Source organism: Corylus avellana, chromosome 10, assembly GCF_965113065.1.
Source record: "Corylus avellana chromosome 10, dhCorAvel1.hap1.2, whole genome shotgun sequence".
NCBI lineage: Eukaryota > Viridiplantae > Streptophyta > Magnoliopsida > Fagales > Betulaceae > Corylus > Corylus avellana.
The window spans coordinates 7,510,663-7,533,433 of NC_142499.1; the positions used below are offsets into that span (position 1 = coordinate 7,510,663).

At 38.6% G+C, this 22,771-nt stretch overlaps 1 protein-coding gene across 5 annotated transcripts in view; it reads left to right on the forward strand.

Moving 5' to 3' along the window:
• The window catches only part of LOC132161669 (P-loop containing nucleoside triphosphate hydrolases superfamily protein), a 36,549-nt gene that overhangs the window by 4,127 nt on the left and 9,651 nt on the right, over window positions 1-22,771 (forward strand). For all 5 annotated transcript variants that reach the window (XR_015909343.1, XR_015909344.1, XM_088511205.1 and 2 more), the window contains exons 10-22: window positions 2,468-2,548; window positions 2,738-2,806; window positions 2,949-3,008; window positions 3,087-3,248; window positions 6,776-6,832; window positions 8,543-8,788; window positions 8,861-8,926; window positions 9,119-9,304; window positions 9,383-9,487; window positions 11,686-11,769; window positions 11,891-12,040; window positions 12,154-12,267; window positions 22,656-22,709. Coding sequence is in view for 3 of the 5 variants with exons in the window: in XM_088511205.1 (XP_088367331.1) it covers window positions 2,468-2,548; window positions 2,738-2,806; window positions 2,949-3,008; window positions 3,087-3,248; window positions 6,776-6,832; window positions 8,543-8,788; window positions 8,861-8,926; window positions 9,119-9,304; window positions 9,383-9,487; window positions 11,686-11,769; window positions 11,891-12,040; window positions 12,154-12,267; window positions 22,656-22,709 (1,434 nt within the window). In the remaining 2 variants the exon portion in view is untranslated. The remainder of the gene's footprint in view (window positions 1-2,467; window positions 2,549-2,737; window positions 2,807-2,948; window positions 3,009-3,086; window positions 3,249-6,775; window positions 6,833-8,542; window positions 8,789-8,860; window positions 8,927-9,118; window positions 9,305-9,382; window positions 9,488-11,685; window positions 11,770-11,890; window positions 12,041-12,153; window positions 12,268-22,655; window positions 22,710-22,771) is intronic.

Sequence of the window (22,771 nt, forward strand, 5' to 3'; positions counted from 1 at the left end):
TAACTTTGTAACCTAGAGTCTTGTAGTAGTGAAGCTTATCTTCTTTGTGTATTATTTTTTTCTCAATTTTTCGGTGTTGCTCGATTGTCTGAATTTTCTTTTCTCAATTTTTGTCTTTTTAATTTATTTTTTGTTATTGTTTATTAGGAACTAAAAACTATTATGGTTATTAAATAACAATTAGATATATTGAAGTATGCAATCAATTAACTTAAGACCTGTTTAATTTTTTTGGTTTATTTTAAGTTATTTTATTTTGGTTGTTTTGGTGCCTTAACTTAGTTGATACCCATATGATAATGTATTTCACATTGTAGAATCATTTATTGGCTTAAGACCCCGTTTGATTTCTGTAGAAAACTTATTTAAATTAAAAAAATCTTTCAGTGTAAAAAGTAAAAGCTTATGCTTTTCCGAAACTACCTCAATATGATATGTTTATTGGACATTCTAAAATTTCAGCATGTAATATTCATTAACACTTCAATATCAATAGAATTCCTCAAGGCTACTAAGTTCTTCATGTCAAAAACAAAGAATTAAACAAAAAAAGGGGGGGAAAGAACCATGCAATTATCCTATCTCAATATGCAAATAACAGCGTATGAAATTTTCATACCTTGACGTGTTGCTAAAAAGGCTAAGATTGGGTCTTTTTATGAGTTTTTAAATGAAATTTGGGTATTTATAATTGGTCATAAAAATGTTGAGTTCATAAGGGCCAAACTTAAATTTTTATCCCCAATATAATATATATTTCTCACTATATATATATATATAAGTTTTGACTTAAAAAAAAAAAAGGTTTTGAGAATTGGGGGTGGCCATGGCCCCTATGGGCCACCCCTGTATCTGCCCCAATTGATGATGATCTTGCGTTTGTTGTTTTTATTAATTTGGGTTAAATTCACTTTACTCCCTGAAGTTTCAGAAGTTTTTCAATTTGAACCTCAATGTTTAAAAATTGTCAATGTATCCCTCAAATGTTTCAAAAATTTTCAATTTAGACTCTCCGTTACTAATTTTCGTCTAATTGGGCGGAAATCATCCCATGTGCGTCTTGTGTGGGATTTTGATGCCCTCTATTCTAATTTTGCCCTCATTAAAACTTATGAAATTGTGTAATTACCCTCAATTTCAAAGATTTTAATGAGGGTAATTACGTAATTTCATAGGTTTTAATGAGGGCAAAATTAGAATAGAGGGCATCAAAATCCTACTCGAGATGTACGTGGGATGATTTCCGTCCAATTAGACGAAAATTAATAACGGAGGGTCTGAATTGAAAAACCCTTGAAACTTTAGGGGGGTAAAGTGAATTTTTCCCTGTTAATTTTTATTTGGATTCTCTTGAAGCTACCGAAGCATTTGTCATTTTAATTCTTTACTATTGCTATAAAACCTGGTCAAATCTTCATATATCCTGAATGCTGGGGTTTCATTTATTTAAAAATGCTTGGTGGCATTGTTGATGAAAAGCCAAAACCACTTTCAACCTAATGATTCTGGTATGTGGATAGATATCTCTATATTCTTGATAAAAGCCATTGAGTATATAAATGATAAATATGATCAAATTTATAGTTACTATGGCTATAGTGAGGATTTGACTGAGATATAGGCAAGTGTCTTGATTTGTTGCTAGAACAAATGATATTTGAAATATCTGTCATTACTCTTGTATATCGTGATAAATCTACATTTTGACAGACAGTCGAAACCAGTAGTTAGTGGACATTTTCTCATATTTATTTACATTAAAAATGAGGAGTTGTTTTTCTAGAATATGCTTATAGTTTATGTTAATTTCTGTTCCTTTTGATCTACGTAATAAAATTTTAAGCTCACACTTCTATACAACCTGGTTGCGTTCAGATGGCCAGGTTAACATGAACTGGAAAATTCGGTGTACTGATGAGAGAGGAGATCATTTAGCAAACACAACTATGTACATTGGTGGAACTGAATTTTAGGAGAGTGGAGACAAAATTAAAAAATAAATAAATTTGAGGGGTAAACAATTAATTTTGAAGGGTCCATCTCATAAAAGAACTGGTATTCTGATTGCTATCTGTTCGCACCAATTTGTTTCTGTTATATATTTTTTTTATTTGGAGTAAGTCAAACATGTACATGGTGAGGTGATAACTTTGGAACGCTCATCCACTTGCTCTACGGACTTCCCAAGTATTTCTTGAAAAATGTATCCACTTATTCGAACCATGTTATGTACATTTCATTTTTCTCAAAGTTCTCCGAGAAGGAATTTCATTAAATGCCAAAAGTTAGATTTTACAACTATCAACCAGGGGATATTGAGACTACTTTGGCACCAAATGGGTACAGAAAAATTACTTTCTTTTGTGATTTATTCTTTGCTTGGGTATTTGTGTCTTCTGCATCGTGTGCTGTTGTTTTGAGATGTACTCCCTATCTTGATTGCTTACCACCTTTTGTTTGGTGGCAGATTCATGCAGATGAGACTAAAAGCAGTCTCCAGTTTGCAAGCAGAGCTTTACGTGTTACAAACTGTGCTCGTGTGAATGAGGTTTTGCGCTAATTTTGTTTGCATACTGCCATGATCTTTTTCATTTGCATTCTTTCTTGCAGTCAAGTTCAAATTTCCTTAAAGATGTTTTATAATACGGACTTACTTTGGGCTTTTGGCTGGTCTTTGCATGTTATACGTTGCTTTTTCTCTGCTTTTATTTCAACTTAGTTCATTGTTTCATGCCAGATTTTAACAGATGCTGCTTTGCTAAAGCGTCAAAGGAAAGAAATTGAGGAGCTTCGAGCCAAACTGCAGGTTTGTCCAATTGTTATAATAGGTTTAGGTATTTGAATGGAGTTACTTATGAAATGTAGGCCAGTTTAACATTTGCCTTGTTTTTGTTGCTGTTCTTTCTTTTTTTTTTCTTTTTTTTTTTTTTTGGGCTTCTTTGTTTTAGGGTTCTCATTCAGAGCATTTAGAAGATGAGATCCTCAATTTGCGGAACACATTGCTACAGGTTTGACAATGTCCATTTTATGATTTTTTATATCATTAGAATATGTCTCTTCTAAAAGCTGTGATGCTGGCCTGGCAGACTGAATTGGAGAGGGAGCGAATAGCTTTGGAATTGGTGGAGGAAAAGAAAGCCCAAGCTGAATGGGAGAAGAGGGTACAAGAGCAAGCCAAGAAAATTGAAAACTTAAGCTCAATGGTTTTGTATTCAACTAGGGATGAGAATCGTGACCGTAATAAAAAGGTTTGTACCATGATAAATTTTATGCATAGTTTCATTTGTTCTATTGAAATATAAATAAATTACTGGTATTAGAAGTCATTTTGCCTTGTTATGCAGGCCATCAATTTTGAAGTTTTGATTTGTAGGCAATATAATTTAAAAATAATCCTTCTTCTCCCTAAACTCTCTCCTCTTGCCCTTGCTCTACTTTTTCTCTTTCCTCTAGCGGCGGCGCGTGTAGGTGCGTCTAGCTAGGGTTCGCCTTCCATTCGTCTTACCTGAGTGCGAGGTGGTGTGTTTTTGGCGTATTTTGGTTCAGTTTGGTCTTTTCTAGTGAGCTCTGGTTTGGTTTTGGTTCGTCATTGCTGAGTTCGCCTGGTGTTAGTCTCCTACTGTTGGTGGAGTGCCGATGTGGTGTCTGCTCTCGAGACTTGTTATGCGTTGCTGTTATGGAGTGCCGATTCTCCGTGGAAGCTAAAGCTTTCTTCTTTTCGGTGAAAGAAGGCAAGTCAGAGCTCCGTTTGGAGGAAAGGAGGAAGGGTTTTGTTGGGTTTGTGTTTTTGGGGTTTCATTGTTTTGCCTGGTTGGTGGCTCTGGTGGAGGAGGCGTTGAAGTCTCCCGGGAAGGAGGATTTTGTCAAGTCTTTCCGGGAGGATGTGAAGGTGTTGTTTGTCCGTGGTGGCAGTAACAAGGCTGCCCGGTTTTTGGAGGTGGCTGTCTATGCAGAGGGCGGGCGAAAAGGGATGATTTGGCTCCCTAAGGGTTGTGAAGGGCGGGGATGGAGGCGAGTGGCGGGTGAGCTTAGCAAGTTGGTGGCCTTTCTTGAACATTCGTCTGGATCGAAGGCTGCTGTTGAGGGTTCTTCCGTGGGGAAGGAAGTGCAGATTTTTTCTGGTGGGCCTTTTTTTAGGGCTAATCGTGCTATGGGTGGGGATTCTCTGTCTTTCGCAAAGGCGGTGCGCGAGGTCTACGTTCATGATGTCAAGCCTTATGGGTTGCCGGTTCTGGAGGTTGATCTGTGGGGGTTGGATCTGCTTCCAGTGGCATTGTGTAGAGATGTGGAAGATGGGAGAATGGCGGTGAACTGCTTTGATTTGGAGGAGCAATTGTCTAGGTTGACGTAGAAGAGGATGAAGCATGTCTGGACCTATAGCGGTGGCGAGGTTAGGAAGAAGAATAAGTTCGGGTTTTTTCGCACGTGGAAGAAGATTCTCGTGCTTATCAGGTCTACTTTGGATCGGGTTTTAGCTTCCAGGTTAAGATATTTTGGGCTGGGTTTGAAACCCAACTTCTCTCTTGGGGTTAGATTGAAGACTGGTGGCAGCTGGGTTGGGCCTAAGCCCATGTTGAAGAAGACTTCTTTGTAGGATCACGCGGGTTCTAGGCTTTCATCCGGGATCTCAGATTTTGGCTCTTTGGTTATTGGGCACAGTTCAGGTCACGTTTCGGGTCTTGTTCCAAATCCAGGTTTGGATCCCGGTTCGGATTTTCTTTATCCCCTGGAGTTTCGGATCCCAGAGTTTGTAACACCTTGGTGTCATATTAGAAAGATGAGGAGTAACCTACATAGAGTGGGTGATTTATAAAGATAGTAATAATTGTTAAATCACACATTGCCTAGTTATTAGGTGAAACTGAGCTTTATAAAGAATTCTAGAGAAGCTCAAAATTGACTAGTCCTTTTGAGGTGATAGCGTAGATGTAGCTAGCGCTTTTCATTAGGTCGTTATAGGAAATGGCTAGAGATGTGTAAAGGCATGTGCAAAGTTTCCATGTGTGTCAAAAGGGGAAGGGAACAACTATTAATTCAGGCCTGTATCTGCCTCTACCTGTACCAAACAGACCTTGGATGTGCATTAGCATGGATTTTGTGCTTGGTCTTCCACCTACCCAAAGGAAGAATGATTCAATCTTGTCGGAAGACCATGGATGCTTCAAACGTTGCAAATATTTTCGTTAAAGAGCTCAACAAGTTACATGGAGTACCTACTTCTATTGTGTGCAATAAAGATGCCAAGTTCCTTGCTCACTTTTGGAGAACTCTTTGGAGGAAAGTGGGGACTGAGTTGAGTTTTAGTACTTCTTTTCATCCTCAAACTGATGGTCAAACTGAAGTAGTCAACTGAAGCCTTGGAAATTTGTTGGGATGTCTAGTTGGTGAGAATCCTAGAAGCTAGGAAATTATTCTTCCCTTGGCTGAGTTTGCCCATAACTCTTCTCTCAATCAGACTATCAATACTTCTTTTGAAGTTGTATACGGTTCGAACCCTTCAAGGGTCATAGATTTGACTCCTTTGCCACTTTCTAAGAAGACAAACACAAGGCTGTGGAGATGGCAGATTTTATGAAGAATGTTCATGCTCAAATGAAGTCTAAGATTGAAGAATCCAATGCAAAATATAAGCTAGCAGCTAATGTTCATTCAAAGAAGCTTCTTTTCAAAGAAGGAAACCTTGTGTGGGTGGTTTTGAGTAAAGAAAGACAACCTGCTGGATCTTATACAAATCTGAATGATAGAAAAAGTAGGTCCTTGCAAGGTCTCAATGATAATGCTTATCAAGTGCAGCTTCCACCCCACTTCAACATTTCTAATGTCTCCAATGTGAAGCTCTTATTGCCTTACTATGCGGCTGAAGAAGATGCTTCTGCTACTGTTCCTAGTTGAGGACAAGTATTCTTTTAGAGGGGAAGTCTAATGCAGAGCATTTTCTATAATTTTCTGTAATGTTTTGAGTGTGCTGTCATTTTACTTGAGTAACCAAGATGTAAGGGTAGCATAGCCTATATTAGCTGTTAGAGAATATAAATAACAGATTACCTGCCTTTTGTAATCAGTTTTTGACAATTGTAAAAGAATTTTTAATACCAATAACAGAGCCTAGAGTCGGCTATCTGTTTCCCAGATCAGCTGTTCTTCTTTAAACCCTACATCTCTCTTTTCTTCTTAAATCAGAAGCTTGAAGCATCACCTCACTGCACAATTTATCTTTCGACCTGAGATATATTTGAAGATTTCCTTTAAATAAGATAAAAAATTCTTGATCATAGAAAGTACGTTTGACACTAAGTGTTGTTTGGAAGATTGCTTGCCTAGTTTTCACTTCAGAGGTCATTTACTTGTAGTGCATTAAAGAAGATTATATCAATTGAAATTTACTGTGGCTCTATTTGTGTTTTGGACATCCTACAGGGGATGTCCATCACAGCAGCTGCTGGTCAAAATAAGAAAGATTTAAATACTTGCCTTAATGCTATTTTCACTTGGTCATAGATAATCTATTTGTGTTTCATAAATGAACTAAAGAGTGGCACTTGTTTCCATGGAACCAAAGTCATGACCGGTTTTAAATAAAAAGGTGCCAAATGTTCTTTTTGCAGATTTGTTGGTTACTTGTCTTGAGAGTATTATAACAGTAGGCATCTCTATCCAATGCTCAATTGCATTTTGTGCTCCCTTTGTGCTATTATGAATCACCTTTTTAATTTTCACTCCCTTCTTCAATTTCTCTCTCTGGTTCTTGATAAGCTTTCCTTTTTCACTTCTACAGGAGAAAAGGCGGGATACGTGGTGCCCAGGAAATCTTTCGCGAGAGGTTCTTAGGGAGGTGAACTCTTTTTTTTTCTTCTTCCGTCTGATGTATCATTCATGAAACTGTAAATTACTTTCCTTTTTCTTTTATAAATTTATCATATGTTTTACACTGTACATAAAGTATATATTTCTGCTTGTGCATTTATAACAACAAAAATGAATTTTGTGTTGGAGATATGTGGCTGAGGTGATTTAGATTTGATTTCCTTTACACACATTTTCTGATTTATGGTAATTCCATATTAGGGTGTGTTGCTTCTCTATTTAAGTCGGTGTAGATGTATCATTGTATCATTGGGAAATAATAAGAATTATTCCTGATCTTTCAACTTTTTGTGGTGCCTATCATATTATTGTTGTTATTTCCCATGTGTAAGTAGACTTTGTTAAGCACTAACGAGATTTTGATGCTCAAATACAAAGTACTTTGGGCAGTATAAGGAGTTACTTTGATAGGTTACAATGTTAAACTCTTCATGTGCATAGGTTACAATGTTAAACTCTTCATGTGCATTGGGAGTATATATCACGGGATCATTGATTTTTATTTTTGGTTGATATGTGTGGATGTATGTGTAACAAGTACAGAGTTGATATGATCTGCAAGAGCAATTTTGTGCTATTTAGGGAGTGCCTTGATAGGTTATAATATGAATTTCTTCCGCTAACTTCAGTGTGTATTGGAATCAATAATGGCACCATCAATTCTGTGTTCCTTTTTTCCCCCCTGTCTCTCCGTGTGTGTACACAAGACAAAGTTGATATGACATTGTAAGAACTACTTGGATTATGTAGAGAGTGCCTTGATAGGTTATAATGTGAAATTCATAAGGTGATTTGAGCGGATAGGAGTCTAATGATGGCAACAGTGGATCCCTTTCTTTTATTACTGTTTTTACTACTATTGTATTTTTTTTTTTTGTTGACGAAAGACTTTTGTGAGTGGGACTGCAGTTTAGTGGTTGATAAATTGCTTTCTTCTAGTCATATATCACTTGACTTCTAGGGTTTCCATGTTGATAATCTTGTTTTTTAGCATCTCTCTTTTGAATTCAAGACAATTGTTGATTTCCTTATAATGGAAGATTTTCACAAATATGACTGAAGTGTCTTCCCTTGTCTGGCTGTGAGTAGTGTCTTGTAATTCTGTGAGTGTAATTGATCACTGATTCCAGTCCATCCAATTCCCACCATTGCTAGCTGATCTCTGTTTACTTGATCATTAACAGAAAGGAACATTTTGAGTGTACTGGTTCAAGCTGAAGGCATTCTAAGCATGGTGAGGGAAAATATGGGATTTGCCAAAGAAAAAAAAAGGGAAAAATTTAGAACTTCAATTTGACAAATTTAAGTTTTTGGACTATGTTCTATGTCACATGGACTTGGTAGTCAACAAAAAAGGTTTCATGGACTGGGTATGGACGTCATGTGTGGGTTTCTATTCAAGTGTTGAATTAATTTCCACCATTTTAGAGCATCAGACAGCAATACTTTTACCCATGTCATATATTGTAGTCATTAGCGTAGCTGGGTTAAGGGTTTGGGTAAACAGATTCTACGTGTCATACATAGCTCAGGCTACGTGTTATAAAGAATACTGACGACTCTGGAAATATGCTTTGTTGACCTATTCCTTGCCATGTACTCTAAGAACTCTGGCTGTTCAGTTCAATATGTCAAAAAATGGACTACTTAGCTAATGCTTATTTCTTCTGCAATTTAGGCATCTTTCACCATCCAATCAACAGCTTCTGGTGTAAAACCTAAGAGACCCAAGCGTGATATGGGACCACTTCTTCCTTTTGAAGAACTGGTGAATGAAATTGAAGTTGCTTTGGATGACTCCTGCAAACAAGATGAAGATGATATAAGTAATGCACTGGAAGACTGCTCTCTTCCGGAGCCATGTGCTTTACTACATGTAACAAATAGGCGAAAAATGCCACTCAGGAACAAAAGTTTACCCATGGTTTGACACACACCTTTTCCTCTCCATTTTCTTATACCTGGTTCTGGGACCTAATTTCTGCACTTCTGGCAGGCGGACAATGAGTTAGAGGAAATGCAAGTGGAATATGAAGATTTGTTTTTAAAATTTGAGACTCAGGTTATTATTTTATGCTGGCTTTTTTTTTTTTTTTTTTTCTAATTTATGAATCATAATTTTTTGAAAAGCAACAAAAGGTGGCCACAAATACGTATACACTGGAATTGATACTTTTGTTCTTTTTAAGACATTAGCAAATTGTGGTTCCTTTGTTTATTAATATTATGTTTTGTTTTTAAATTTTTGGTGCAGAGAACTATGGATGAGATACAAATTGATTTTTTAACCAGAAAGCTTATTATGGCTAATTTTTGTTGGGTTGAGAAATCAAATGACTATTCCATGTATCATATCAATAAAGATTCTGTTACTGGGGACAAAAATGTTAGTACAAGGGAGTCGGAGGCTATTCTTGTGATCAAGAGGCTTCAAGAGCAGGTTTATGTCAATTTTTATTTTTTGCTTACTCTATAGGTTTCTTATTTAATTTAATTTTCGAAACTGTCTATCTCATAGATTAAGATGTTGGAAACGGAGAGGTCTTCGAGCCAGCAAAATTTGGATAGTATTGTTGAGATGGCGACAGAACAGAACATATGCGCTAGGGAAAAGTGTGAACAGGTAATCATTGTCTAAATCATGCATGATCTTGTTGTGTTAGTGAATATATGCTTTAAAAATTTGATTGAAGTCATCTAGGAATTTGAAGCTTGAGTCTGTTATAGTGATAAACTTCACTGGATAATGAAAAAGTAAGTGTACTCCATATGAATTGTATTGAATACCTTCAACCATATGAGTTTTCAATTATGCTCGTCATGTTAATTTTCCAAATGCTAAAGTCAATGCACAAGGCAAGCAATTATCCTTTTATTATTATTATTATTATTATCATTTTATATGTAATTCAATCTCGTTAGAAAATCCCAGAAAGGTGCAACCCTAGTACACATCAGGTGCTATTATCCATGTGTATAAAGCGCTGAACATAATCATTTTCAGCTCTACCACCAAAGTTTCTATGTCTTCAAAATTTCGTGCATTTCGCTCTCTTCAAAGACACCACATTAAAACAACGGAGATAATCTCCAAACATATTCTATCCACGTCTCCTTGCCTTACTTTGAGAGGATACATGTCAAAGAAAGAGAAGATCACATCCACCTCCCAATCTTGCATGGGTCTAGTAAAAATTATTTTTTGTTGAATATTTTCATCTCGAAATTGCATATAATCTGCCGCCTAGGCATCATTCAAAAAACTGAACCAGTCTAGGTAAGATATCTTTAATAGTTGATCTCCACATCACACATCATGCCAAAAATTGACTTTTGACCCATCACCCAATCGTTGATACCTGCCTTTATTCACCAGAGAATTCTCATCACCTTCTTTTAACTTTTTATTTTGCTCTACTGGATTGTCAACAGCCTTATAACCAAACATCCTCGTTTCTTTGAGTAGATCAAGAACATATTTGCATTGGGAGAGGAAGATACCATGTCTCGATCTTACTACTTCAATACCGAAAAAGTATTTCAAATTGCCTAAGTCTTTTATCTCAAATTCACTGGTCTATTTTTTTTCAATCTTTATATTTCCTTATTATCAGCACCAGGCAACTCGATTCAACCTATCGTTTTTCATTCAACCCTAAACGACCTGTCATTTTTTCACTTCTAGAACTACCGTTGTAGCTATTAGAGAACACGCCATCGCCACTAAAACTTTTTTATGAAAGATAAGAAGGAAGAATTCTTATTTTTTCTCGACAATTCAATGATACATCTACACTTGTTTATGTATAGAAGCAACACAAACCAATGTGGAATTACAATAAATGAGAAAATGTATGGAAGGAAATCAAATCCTATAATAAAATCAACCATATCAGACGCATATCTTCAACACCTTCTTGGGCACTACCTAGATAATATTAAAGTCTAAAGAGAGGAAAGAACAAGTGACACTGATCCACCACTATTACAAATTGGAGGATGGTTCGCTGTCCCACCACTATTCTTTTGCAATGTGGAATTACAATAAATGAGAAAATGTATGGAATCAAATCCTATAATAAAATCAAACCACATCAGACGCATATCTTCAACACCTTCTTGGGCACTACCTAGATAATATTAAAGTCTAAAGAGAGGAAAGAACAAGCGACACTGATCCACCACTATTACAAATTGGAGGATGGTTCGCTGTCCCACCACCATGCTTTTGCATGCCACCAATCTAATACTTCCTTTTTCCACTCTGTAAGATTGTGCAGTGTTAGAATTTTACCCAACTTGTTGGCCAATTAAAGGAAGCCACTCTAGGTTGGAATTTCGCCTACCAAATTCTTCTCAAAGGGAAAGAAGAATCTGCTCTTTCTTAGACTCTATTAAGTTCTTACCTCAACATCCTTGTCCCTATATGGAAGTCATAACATCCTATCCTCACCAAACCCTCTAAAATTATTAGCATATGGTAAATCAAGAAAGGATACCAAGCTTCCAACTCCGAGTCTTGCACCACCCTAAGAAGTGGTGAAAATAATACACAATAGTTTTTGGATTTACTGTAGATTTGTTTGTCTGCGAAAGAGTAAATTAAGTGTCAGTAGTATATCCATACAATTCTGGAGCTAAATATGGATAAGTAGTTTCTTTGTTTTGTGTGTGTGTGCCTCTATCTGTCTCTCTGTCTGTGTTTGTGTCTGTGTCTATGTGATTCTCTCACTTTGTTGTTTTAGGTGTTTTAGGTTTTGTTCTTTTTGTCTTATGCCACTTATGGATTTTTTATTGGTGAACACTGTTTAATTTTCTTAGCTCAATGACGAGCTTCTACATGCACGGGAAGAGGCTAGGATGGCTCATGAGCAACTTGCTTTCGGTGAATCTGAGAGAATTGATGTATCTTTTGCTTCTCTGATCTCTTACATATTTTTTGGTTTTTTGTTATGTTATTATTGTAAGTTGTATCTATCATATATGCAGATTTCTTATGAGAATGGTCTTTATTACCTTCATTTAGGATGGGAATTCCGATTTTGTTATTAAGCTTTCAGTGGAAGTCCAAGAATTGATGTCAGAAGTCGAAAACTCGAAAGAAGTAGTTGAGAGTGCCTCATCACTTATGGATGAGGTTTCTAAGAGTTTTTCTGACCTTATTGATGTGTTCCTTGTGAGTACTCTTGAAATATATTGTGAGGACTATTTCTAAGTTCAACTAGCATTGCAAATTAATTATTTTCAATATTTTGTTTGCTGTTATCATTCATTTTCCTTTTAATGCAGGATTTCAAGACTTTGATCTACCAGAATTCTCTACAACAAAATTCAATTATTGGTAACCATGAGAAGTTAACTTGTCACTTGAGCCAAAGAGTTTCTGGCCTTGAGAATGAGAAGGTGCGGTTTTTTGTCTACTTTTGGTACATGGGAAATTAGAGAACCATGGTCGTGAGCGTGTGAGGACGTGGTTAGTTGAGGCACAGCGTGTGTGGGTGAGCAAGTGTTCGAAACAATAAGGCCCCGTTTGGTTTGCGGAATAAACCTTTGGATTGGACTAGCTAACCCTAGGTATAGCTATTCATTTGTTTGGTAACACTCTATTCCTAAGAATAGTCTATTTTCATGGGACTACTAATCCCATACACACAGGGTTAGCTAAGCCACTAAAAAATGAGTGGCTTAGCTAATCTTTTCCTGTGGGATTAAAAAAAATCCCCACCCTCTCACACTCACACCGTCTCTCAAACTGCGACTCTTTCTCCTCTCTTCGATCTCTCTTCTTTGTTTCTTCTCTATTTCGTTCTCTATCTTTCTGTTTCTCTTTTCTCCGTTTCTCTACAAAGCAACGATTTTTCACGCCTCTCTCTCTTTCTCTTTCTCTATCTCTCTGTTTCTCCGTTTCTCTACAAAGAATTTTTTTTTCATCCCCCTCTCTCTCTCTGTGTTTCTCTATCTCTCTCTCCATTTTTTTTTTCCTGTTTTTTGATTCCTTCTTTTGTTCCTTTTTTTTTTTTTTTTGATGGCATCCTCTGATTATCACATACCAGTTTTTTTTGGTATGTATATATATTGTAAACAAATTTTTTTCATCCCTCTCTCTCTTTCTGTTTCTCTATCTCTCTCTCCGTTTCTGTACCAGGTTTTTTTTTTTTTTTTTTTTTAAATTTTAATTCTGTTTTTTGATTCTTTTCTTGCTCCGTTTTTATTTTATTTTTTTATGGCATCCTCTGATTATCACATACCAGTTTTTTTGGTATGTATATATATTGTAAACAATTTTTTTTTCATCCCTCTCTCTCTCTCTCTGTGTGTTTCTGTACCAGTTTTTTTTTTTTTTTTTAAAATTTTAATTTTAATTTTTTATGGCATCCTCTGATTATCACATACCAGTTTTTTTGGTATGTATATATATTGTAAACAAAATTCATAACAATTGTTGTATATATACTTTTTAGAAGCAAAAAAAACCCATGAATGAAATTTGACTCCAGTGGGTGTTCTTTGCTTTCTTATACCTTATAATATAGACGTGTGTTGTTTGTTTACAGTTATGGCATGATTAAATTTTTTTTTTGATGAATAAGCAACTTCATTAAAAGCATAAAACAAACATCAAAGTAATGCCAACTACAAGCCCTGCCAACGGGCTAAAGCACAGCCTCACATAGGCCTAACCAACCAGACTAAACCAGAAAAAAACTACAGTAACATCAAACTGCAGCCAAAAAACCAACAAGAAACATCACCAGCAGGACAAACCTCCCAAAACCAGAGACAACCCTCATAGAGAACGATTAAGTTTAGTTACAAGGAACATGATAAAGTTCATTTTTTTAATGGTTAAGATGTTTGGTGATATATTTTTTTAATTAAGAACGATTGCTATACCATTTTAATTGAGTTCCTACAAAATAATATCCAGATGGTTGATGTGCTTTTCGTAGTTTAAAAAAAAAATGGTGATATGATGATTATGTGATTTTTTTATATAAATAATTTTGTAGCATAGTTGCAAAAAAAGAAAGAAAAGAAAAGGCCATGTACCTGACATAATGAAAAACAAAAAAAATTATAGTATAGTTGTTTATGTTTCAAAAAATAAAGAAAGAAAGTCCTTAATAATATAAATTGTATTTGTATTATAAGGGTATTTTAGGAAATTTGATCATAATATGATTTCATTCACCAACATATTGCATTGTGCCAAACGAAGGAATACATAATCAGTGTTCTATTCCAATGTTACAACCAAACAAAGGAATAGGAATAGCTAGTCTATTCTACACTTATATTCCCAGTAGTAGCAAATCATTTTTCAATGGACTAGACATTCCGTGAACCAAATGAGGCCTAAGTCATCAGTTTTATTCAATTTTGTTGTGTCGATGAAGATATGCTATTTGGGATTTTTCTATGTTGACACAAATTCATTCGAGATTCGATCTGAAGAGGGGAAAGGAGACATTTGTTTTGCCGAGAGCAGAGAAACCTATTGAGTAGTGACACTAGGCGAGCTGAGCATGATGTGGCTGAGGTCAAGGGTGTAGGAGTTGGTTATGGGAGTGAAGTTGGGAGATTTTATAGGACTTTTAGGTTTGGGGATTTAGTGTATATAGCACAAGGGGTGCAAATAGCGATGGTAGGATTCTAGAGCTTTCAAAGTATGGTATAGGAGGGCAACAAAGTTTCATTGCTATTTTGGAAGGCCTAGATGGAAGAGGTGGGGTGACTATGCTGACAAGATGAGGAAGGTGGTCAAATTTCTCAACCTCATGTTATTGTTGGGAACAAGCAAGAGAACTTATGGCGGTTTAACGTTGTTATCGAGGTTGGTGGAGAATGGTCGACGGTTGTATGTGGAGGTTCTAGTAGGGAAAGGGCATGAGCAGAAAATAGAAGATTTAGATAGGGAAAAATTGGGTAATACAAAGGTTCAAACATTGAAGAAAATGGATGGTTTTGGGAATAAGGATTTTGTGCTGTTACTCGAAAATCATGCAGGTGGTGATTATGTGATTTTCCATTTGATGGTAAAGTAGGATCTCCTTGATTTAAGTTTAATAACAGATATGCTGGTGTCTCTTAAAAAAGAAGTGGATAGATGCTTAGGCAGATTGGGAGTGGGCTAGTGGTTTGGGTGTTCGAAATATTATTCAGTTTAATCGAGTTCAATTGAGAAAATGGTTATGGCGTTATGCTACGGAGAGGGAGGATTTATAGAGATCTTGTTAAAGTATTGATTAAATGATTAAATTTACCTCTTTCTATCAGCTTAATCTTTTGGAATAAGTGGTAATTTAATATGGTATCAGAATCAGAGGTCTTGAGTTCAAAACCTTTTTATTTTGATAAGTAATGTTTATATCAAAAGCGCAGAGGGGCGCAACCCAAGTACACAGAGAGTATACAAGAGAAAACGCCTAAAAAGGAGAAGAGAAAAGAACAAGAAAATCAAGATAGCTAATCACTAAAGGGGCAAGCCAAGCTGTAGTCCAAGTGAAAAGCATGTAGAAGAAGAAAGCCGTGAGTTCCTCCAAAGATCTCTCCGAGTCTTCAAAGCATCTTGCATTCCTTTCTAACCATAAACACCACATTAGGCATAGGGGAACCATCTTCCACACAACAGCGCTTCGAGAATGCCCACCCGACCACCAACAAACAAACAAATCCACCACCTTACTAGGCATAACCCATGACAACTCAAACCGGCTAAAAATAGCATACCATAAAGAGCGAGCGATCTCACAATGGAGAAGAAGATGATTGATCGTCTCCCCGTCCGATTTGCACAAGCAACATCTATTGATCACAATAAGATTCCTTCTTCGAAGATTATCAATCCTGAGGATCTTCCCTAACATCGCCGTCCAGGTAAAGAAAGCCACTCTTGAGGGTGCCTTGGTGCGCCAAATGCTCTTCCAAGGGAACGGATTAGCCTCTGTGCTAGCCAAGACATTATAGTAAGATCTAACATCGAACTTCCCTTACGAGACGGAATCCACCAAATTTGATCCTCTCCTTCCCTATTCATTCTATGGGAATACAATAGAGTGTAGAATGAGGCTAACGCTTCGAATTCCCAATCATGAATCAACCGAAAAAAGCTAACATTCCATTGAAGAACACCACCTGTGAAGTCCATATTGTCAGCGATAGACGCATCTTTAGCACAAGCTATGTTGTAAAGGCCTGGGAAGACTTCCTTAAGACACACTTCTCCACACCAAACATCATCCCAAAATCTGATTTTGGATCCATCACCTAGATCGAATCTAGTATGGCTGGAAAATAACTGCCACCCCCTACTAATATGCCTCCAAAGACCCACCCCATGGGGCCCAGAAGTGTCAGCAGAATGCCAACCACCCCACTCAGAACCATACTTGGCTTCCACAACAATTCTCCACCAAGCCTCCTTGTCGTGTGCATAACGCCACAATCACTTCCCTAGCAAAGCCTGATTGAACAGTCTCAACTTTCTGATCCCTAGTCCTCCTTTGGAGATAGGAGAGCAAACCTTGTCTCAATTAACCAAATGAAACTTGAACTCATCGTTTAAACCTCCCCAAAGAAAATCTCGTTGGAGCTTCTCTATACACCTGGCCACCGAAACAGGAATAGGGAAAAGGGACAAAAAATAAGTAGGAAGATTAGAAAGAGTGCTCTTTATAAGAGTAACCCTACCTCCCTTAGAAAGATACAATCTTTTCCAACTTGCCAACCTACGATCAATCTTTTCCAAAATATCATCCCAAATGGTTTTGGCCTTAAAGCGTGTGCCCAATGGGAGCCCCAGGTATTTCAAAGGCAAAGACTCCGTTTCACAACTCAAAACACCAATCAAATCTCCCATATTGGCCACATCACCTACCGGGACCAAAGCTGATTTAGCCATGTTCACCTTTAAACCTGAGACAGCCTCAAAACAGACAAGTAAGGCTTTAATGGAACGGATTTGATCAATATTCGCCCCACAGAAAACCAATGTATCATCTGCAAAAAGAAGGTGAGATATGTTAACCCTCTCAGATAGACTGGCTCCCACTGAGAAACCCGAGATAAGACCACTTTCAATGGCAGCAGTAATCATCTTACTAAATGCCTCCATAACAATGACAAACAAAAACGGAGACAATGGATCTCCCTGCCTCACCCCTCGAGAGCTACTAAAGAAGCCAGCAGGAGTGCCGTTGATCAACACAGAAAAGCGAGCAGTCGAAATACATTGCTCTATCCAAGAACACCATTTCTCACCAAAACCACACCTCCTCAACAAATACAAAAGAAACTTCCAATCAATGTGATCATAGGCCTTCTCTATATCCAATTTACAAAGCACTCCCGGTTCCCCAGAACTGATACGGCTATCCAAACATTCACTTGCCATAAGAAACGAGTCCGTGATTTACCTGCCTTTTACGAAAGCGTTCTGAGGCTTTGAAATCACCCTATCCATCACCCTCCTCATCCTATTAGCAAAAACTTTGGCAATAATCTTATAAACACCACTTATGAGACTAATGGGACGAAACTCCTTAAGCTCGGATGCCCCAGGAATCTTTGGAATAAGGGAAATAAAAGTAGTATTAAGGCTTTTTTCAAACTTACCACGGGTATGAAAGTCTGAAAAAACCGCCATAATGTCTTCCTTGATCACTTCCCAACAATCTTGAAAGAAAGCCATTGAAAAACCATTTGGCCCAGAAGCCTTGTCTCTATCCATACCTTTCACCACCTCCAACACCTCCCTTTCCTCAAAAGGAATTTCTAGCTGATCAGCCTCACCCGCTTCCAAACTTTCAAAATCAAGGTTATCCAATCTAGGCCTCCAATTGCATTGTTCGGAGAACAAAGACTTATAGTATTGCACTGCATGATCCCTAATGGTGTCTTGATTAGAAGTAGGATAGCCATTGATACGTTGGGACTCAATGGAATTACACCTTCTATTAGAATTGGCAATCTGATGAAAGAACTTAGTGCACTTGTCTCCCTCCTTGAGCCATCGGATCCTAGATTTTTGTCTCCAACTGATTTCCTCTTATAATAGAGCAATCTCCAATTCCCTAACAACCACCCTTTTTCTTTCCTTCTCGTCTTCACCTAATCCTCTCTCTTCCTCCAACCTATCCAAAGTCTTCAATTCCTCCGCTTTTTCTATGCAAATAGCATTCACATTCCCAAATTCGACATCATTCCAATTTTTGATGTCCATCTTTAAAGCCTTAAGTTTCCGGGCCAAAATGAAACTCGGAGTGCCAAAAAAATTATAAGACGACCACCATGCCCGCACCCTATCTACAAACTCATCAGTTTTCAACCACATATTTTCAAATTTAAAAGGCCTCTTACCCCTATTCAAGCCATCACAATCAAGCAAGATGGGAAAATGATTCGAACACAATCGAAGCAACCTTTTTTGGATTAGGCTGGGATATTTGACTTCCCAATCTGGAAAGACTAAAAAGCGATCGATCCTAGACCGAGAATAGGAATTGGACCAAGTGAACGTCCCTCCTGCAAGGGGAAGATCCGTAAGCCCCTGCTCTGAAATGAAATCCGAGAAATCTGACATTGCGGTGTTGAACCGCGCTCTCCCCGATCTTTCACTCGGGAAGTGAGTGACATTGAAATCTCCACCGATAACCCATGGCACCTCCCACCAACTAATAAGACCAGCCAACTCTTCCCAAAGAAAACGTCTAATAAAATCAAGATTCGGGCCATAGACCCCCGCAAAAGGCCAAACAAAATCATCCTCCACATTTTTGAAAGAACAAGCTGCTACAAACTCTCCCACATAGACCTCGAGCTTCGTGACCACCCTTTTGTCCCACATCAACAAGATGCCCCCCGAAGCTCCACCAGCAGCAACAAAACACCAATCTGCGTAAGCGCAACCCCATAACTTTTTCACAAACCTTTTAGAAATAAACTCCATCTTCGTCTCTTGGAGGCACACAACATCCGCCTTCCATTGCCTAAGCATATTTCTCACCCTTAAACATTTATTATCCTCGTTCAAACCCCTCACATTCCAAGAAATAATCCTTGGCTTCATAACAATTCTCTTTGAGCCCTACCCTTAACCCTCCCCCGACAAGCACTACCTTCATAATTAATGGAGCATGCCGGATTATTGAGTTCTCTTGAACCTCTCTTACCTGCTTTAGAGGCCGCACCCGCTCCCTTTCCTTCATTGCTTGCAATGATATTTGCGACCAGCTCTAAAAGCTTTCCTTCATACTCATCACATGAGATCCCCACATAGTGACTGAATTCATCCACAAGCTTCAAGAATCTGTCGCCGGAATTGGACCCCTTATTCACCAACAGCCCCTTAGCTGGACAGCACGCCAGCGGATTATGATCCTCCACCTCATATACTTCCAGCTCTAGACCTGCCAAACCAGCCTCCTTGAGAGGAGTAGATTTTTCCAATGAAGAAATAGTCACCTCCTTGCTGGTTTTAGAGAGCCCACAGTCCAAAACCTTCTGGTTCGCCAAGGAATCATCCAAGCAGTCCTTCTCCCTTCCTTCCATCCCTTCTATCATCCCAACTTCCACCCCTGCCTCAGAAGATACCAACTCTACAATTCTAGACTCTTTCTCGCATACTCTCAGGGGTAATGAGTTAGAAACGTCCCCAGGTGTAATCACCACTACCTCCTTAGGGACACCTTCCTCTTTGCCGGAAATAACCTCGTAAGCATCCCCTGTCTGCACCTCCCGCGGCACAGAGACTGTCGGAGCACTTGGCGGCACTACCCCCAGAGAAACGAGACCCTTGGCGCCACCCACCGCCCTTCCTGCCTCCTTCACCAGCTTCATCGGCGTCGTCTGCCTCGGACCCAGGTGTAGAACACCCTCCATTATGTTGGTTATACCCATATCGGCACTGATCGGAGTGCCTGCCGGCGTTGCCCCAGAGAATCGAGACCCCTGACGCCACCCACCACCCCTCCTGCCTCCTTCACCAGCTTCATCGGCGTCGTTTGCCTCGGACCCAGGTGTAGAACACCATTCATCATGCCGGTTATACCCATACCGGCGCTAATCGGATCGTTTCCCAGAATACCCATTGCAGATTTCGCCCGTGAACCCATCTGCGGCCGATCCAGAGAACTGTGAGCTCCGGCGACAGAAGAAGATGCTCCTGGTCACCGAACTTGGTCGACGTCCAAGCCTTTTGATGCTTTTTCACTTTCTTCGGCCTTATACGCTTATAGTGCTTAAAAAACTTTTTGGGCCCAGCATTCACCACGTGAGTCTCACCCATCTTCTGTTTGGGCTGAGCCTCAACTCCCCCCAAAACACCAGGATTAGATTGTGCAGGCCCAAGACTCGAAAGCCTGTTAGCACACACTCCTCGTTTTCCTTTTGCCAGTCGCTTCAAACAACACCCAATCTCCAGTTGTAATTTTTCCAACGAATTCCTTAAGTTGGCGTATTCGAATCCTCCAAAAACCACGTATTCTCCGTCAGAAAATTCCTTCCCACCAGGTACAGTATGTCCTTGCACAGTCGCCATTGCATGCGACAACGATTCGCTATCCAACAAAACAGTGTTCGCCGGAGGGACGGATTGCACCGGCGACAAAATCGCCGAAAATTCACTGTCATAACTCTGTCTATCACCGTCTTCCAACAAGACTCCCTTATCCTTCTCCTTGCCCAAAATTTTTGCCGGATACCCCATTGGAGGCTTGAGAGAGGTTGCTGGTCCTGAACAAACTAGAACATCGACTTGACTAGGCTTCAACGTTTGTGGCTCGACTTGACCTGCATTGCTTCCCGACAGCCACTTAGGCACCCTAGCGATAGGTTCTGTTGATGGCCAGAAAAGTTCCTTAGTCGGTCGAACCGTGGATTGCAACACCTCAGTAAAGCTTCTTTTTTTCTTCACTGCTTCATTACTTTGGTTCACATAAGGTTGAATGAACCTCATGGCTATTTGGAGCTCAGACTCAAGTTTGCTCCACCCTTTCTGGGTTTTTCCTTTCGGCACCATTACTGCCCTGCGCTTTTCCCTCCCCTCACATTCTTCAATCACCAAAAAGCTGCCATACCTATTAGAACATTTCTGAGCTAGAATTCGAGGGTATCCCGACTTAGACTGATCTCTGAACACCCTAGAATCCTTCACTGAAACCAACTCCTCAAAGATGTGCAGAAGCCACATTGCTTCATTCCTTGCCAACCTTATAGACCTCACTAGACCCCTGCTTCTCTCCTGGAACAACAAACCAGTATCACCATCCTTCACCATCATTTGAAAATCCTTGGATTCCACTGACCAGCTTCTTAATAAACCCATCTCTCTACCACCGGCAGCCCACCGGAGACAAGAAAACACTCCTCACACACCTGCTCCGTGAAGGAAAAGAAGAGAGAGAAGAAAGCTTTTTTTGTATCAGAGTACATATGGCAACATTCTGAGTTATCTCCAATGCTAAACAGATTTTTTTGAGTTCAAAACCTTGACTCCATCATTTACCCCAATTAAATATTTCATATGTTGGGTCCCACCTATTAAAAGGGAGTTTGAGCCCACATGTAAGTGGGAATGTTAAAATATTTATTGAATGATTAAATTTATTTCTTCCTATCAGCTTACACTTTGGAGTAAGTGGTAATTTAATAGATTGGTGGTGGAGTCTAAATATGATAGTTTTATGGGAGGTTGGTTTTCTAAGGAGGTAACATGACCATTTGGTGTGGGACTGTGGAAATATATATAGAGGGGGTGGGAAACGTTTTCAAAATTTGTTAGATACGAGGTGAGCGATGGCTTAAAGGTCAGGTTTTGGCATGATGTTTGGTGTGGAGAACAACCATTGAAGATATCTTTTCTGAGCTTGTATAGTATTGCACGTTGTAAGGATGCATGGGTGGCAAATTATATGCTGTTTGGAAGTGGGAGTATTCAATGGAATATAGTTTTTACCATCCTCGTATATGATAGGGAGGCGGATTTGGTCTTCTCTTTTTTGGAGATGTATACTCTCTCAGTGTAAGGCAAGGAGATGTGGATAGAATATGTTGGATCCCTTCCAAAGGGAGCAAGTTTGAAGTGAAGTCATATTATCAGGTGTTTACTATACCTAGGTTCCTCTTTTCCACAGAAGAGTATTTGGAGTGTTAATGCCCCTTCGAGAGTAGCGTTCTTTGTGTGGAAGACGACATTAGAGAAAATATTGACTTCGGATAACCTGAGGAAGAGGAATGTCATTGTGGTGGATTGGTGTTGTATGTGCAAGAATAGTGAGGAGTCCATTGATCACCTTCTTCTTCATAGTGAAGTAGCAAGAGATTTTTGGAGTTCGCTTTTCAATCTGTTTGGTGTTTGGGTTATGCCTAGAAGGGTGAGAGAGTTGTTGGTGAGTTGGAGAGGTCAGGTCAGATGTTGACACATTTTGGAAGTTTGGAAGTTGGCTCCTTATATTTAATGTGATGTATTTGGAGAGAACAAAATGCAAGGAACTTTGAAGATTGAGGGATTTCAATGGTAGAGCTGAAAAAGATCATGTTCAATTCCTTTTTCACATGGGTAGTAGCACATAATAGTTTGCTTTTTTTAGTTTTCCTAAGTTTTTGGATGTTTATTTTTCTTCCTCCTTAAATGGAGTTCTCTTGTATATTTCCTGTGTACTGGGCGTAGATAATGAGATTGAATTACTTATCAAAAAGAGAATATGACACTTCTAACATTATCTTGAAGAGTTTTCTGTACACTAATATTTGGGTTTCATCTTCTCATGTACAATCAATTGGTTGATATCCAGAAACAGAGAGAAAAACTAATACTTGATGCTCAACATTCTGAAGAGTCCTTAAAAGTAAGCTTTTATTGGTTTTATTTCGTGTTTTGTTTCAATATGCGTTATAGTTATTGCTAAGT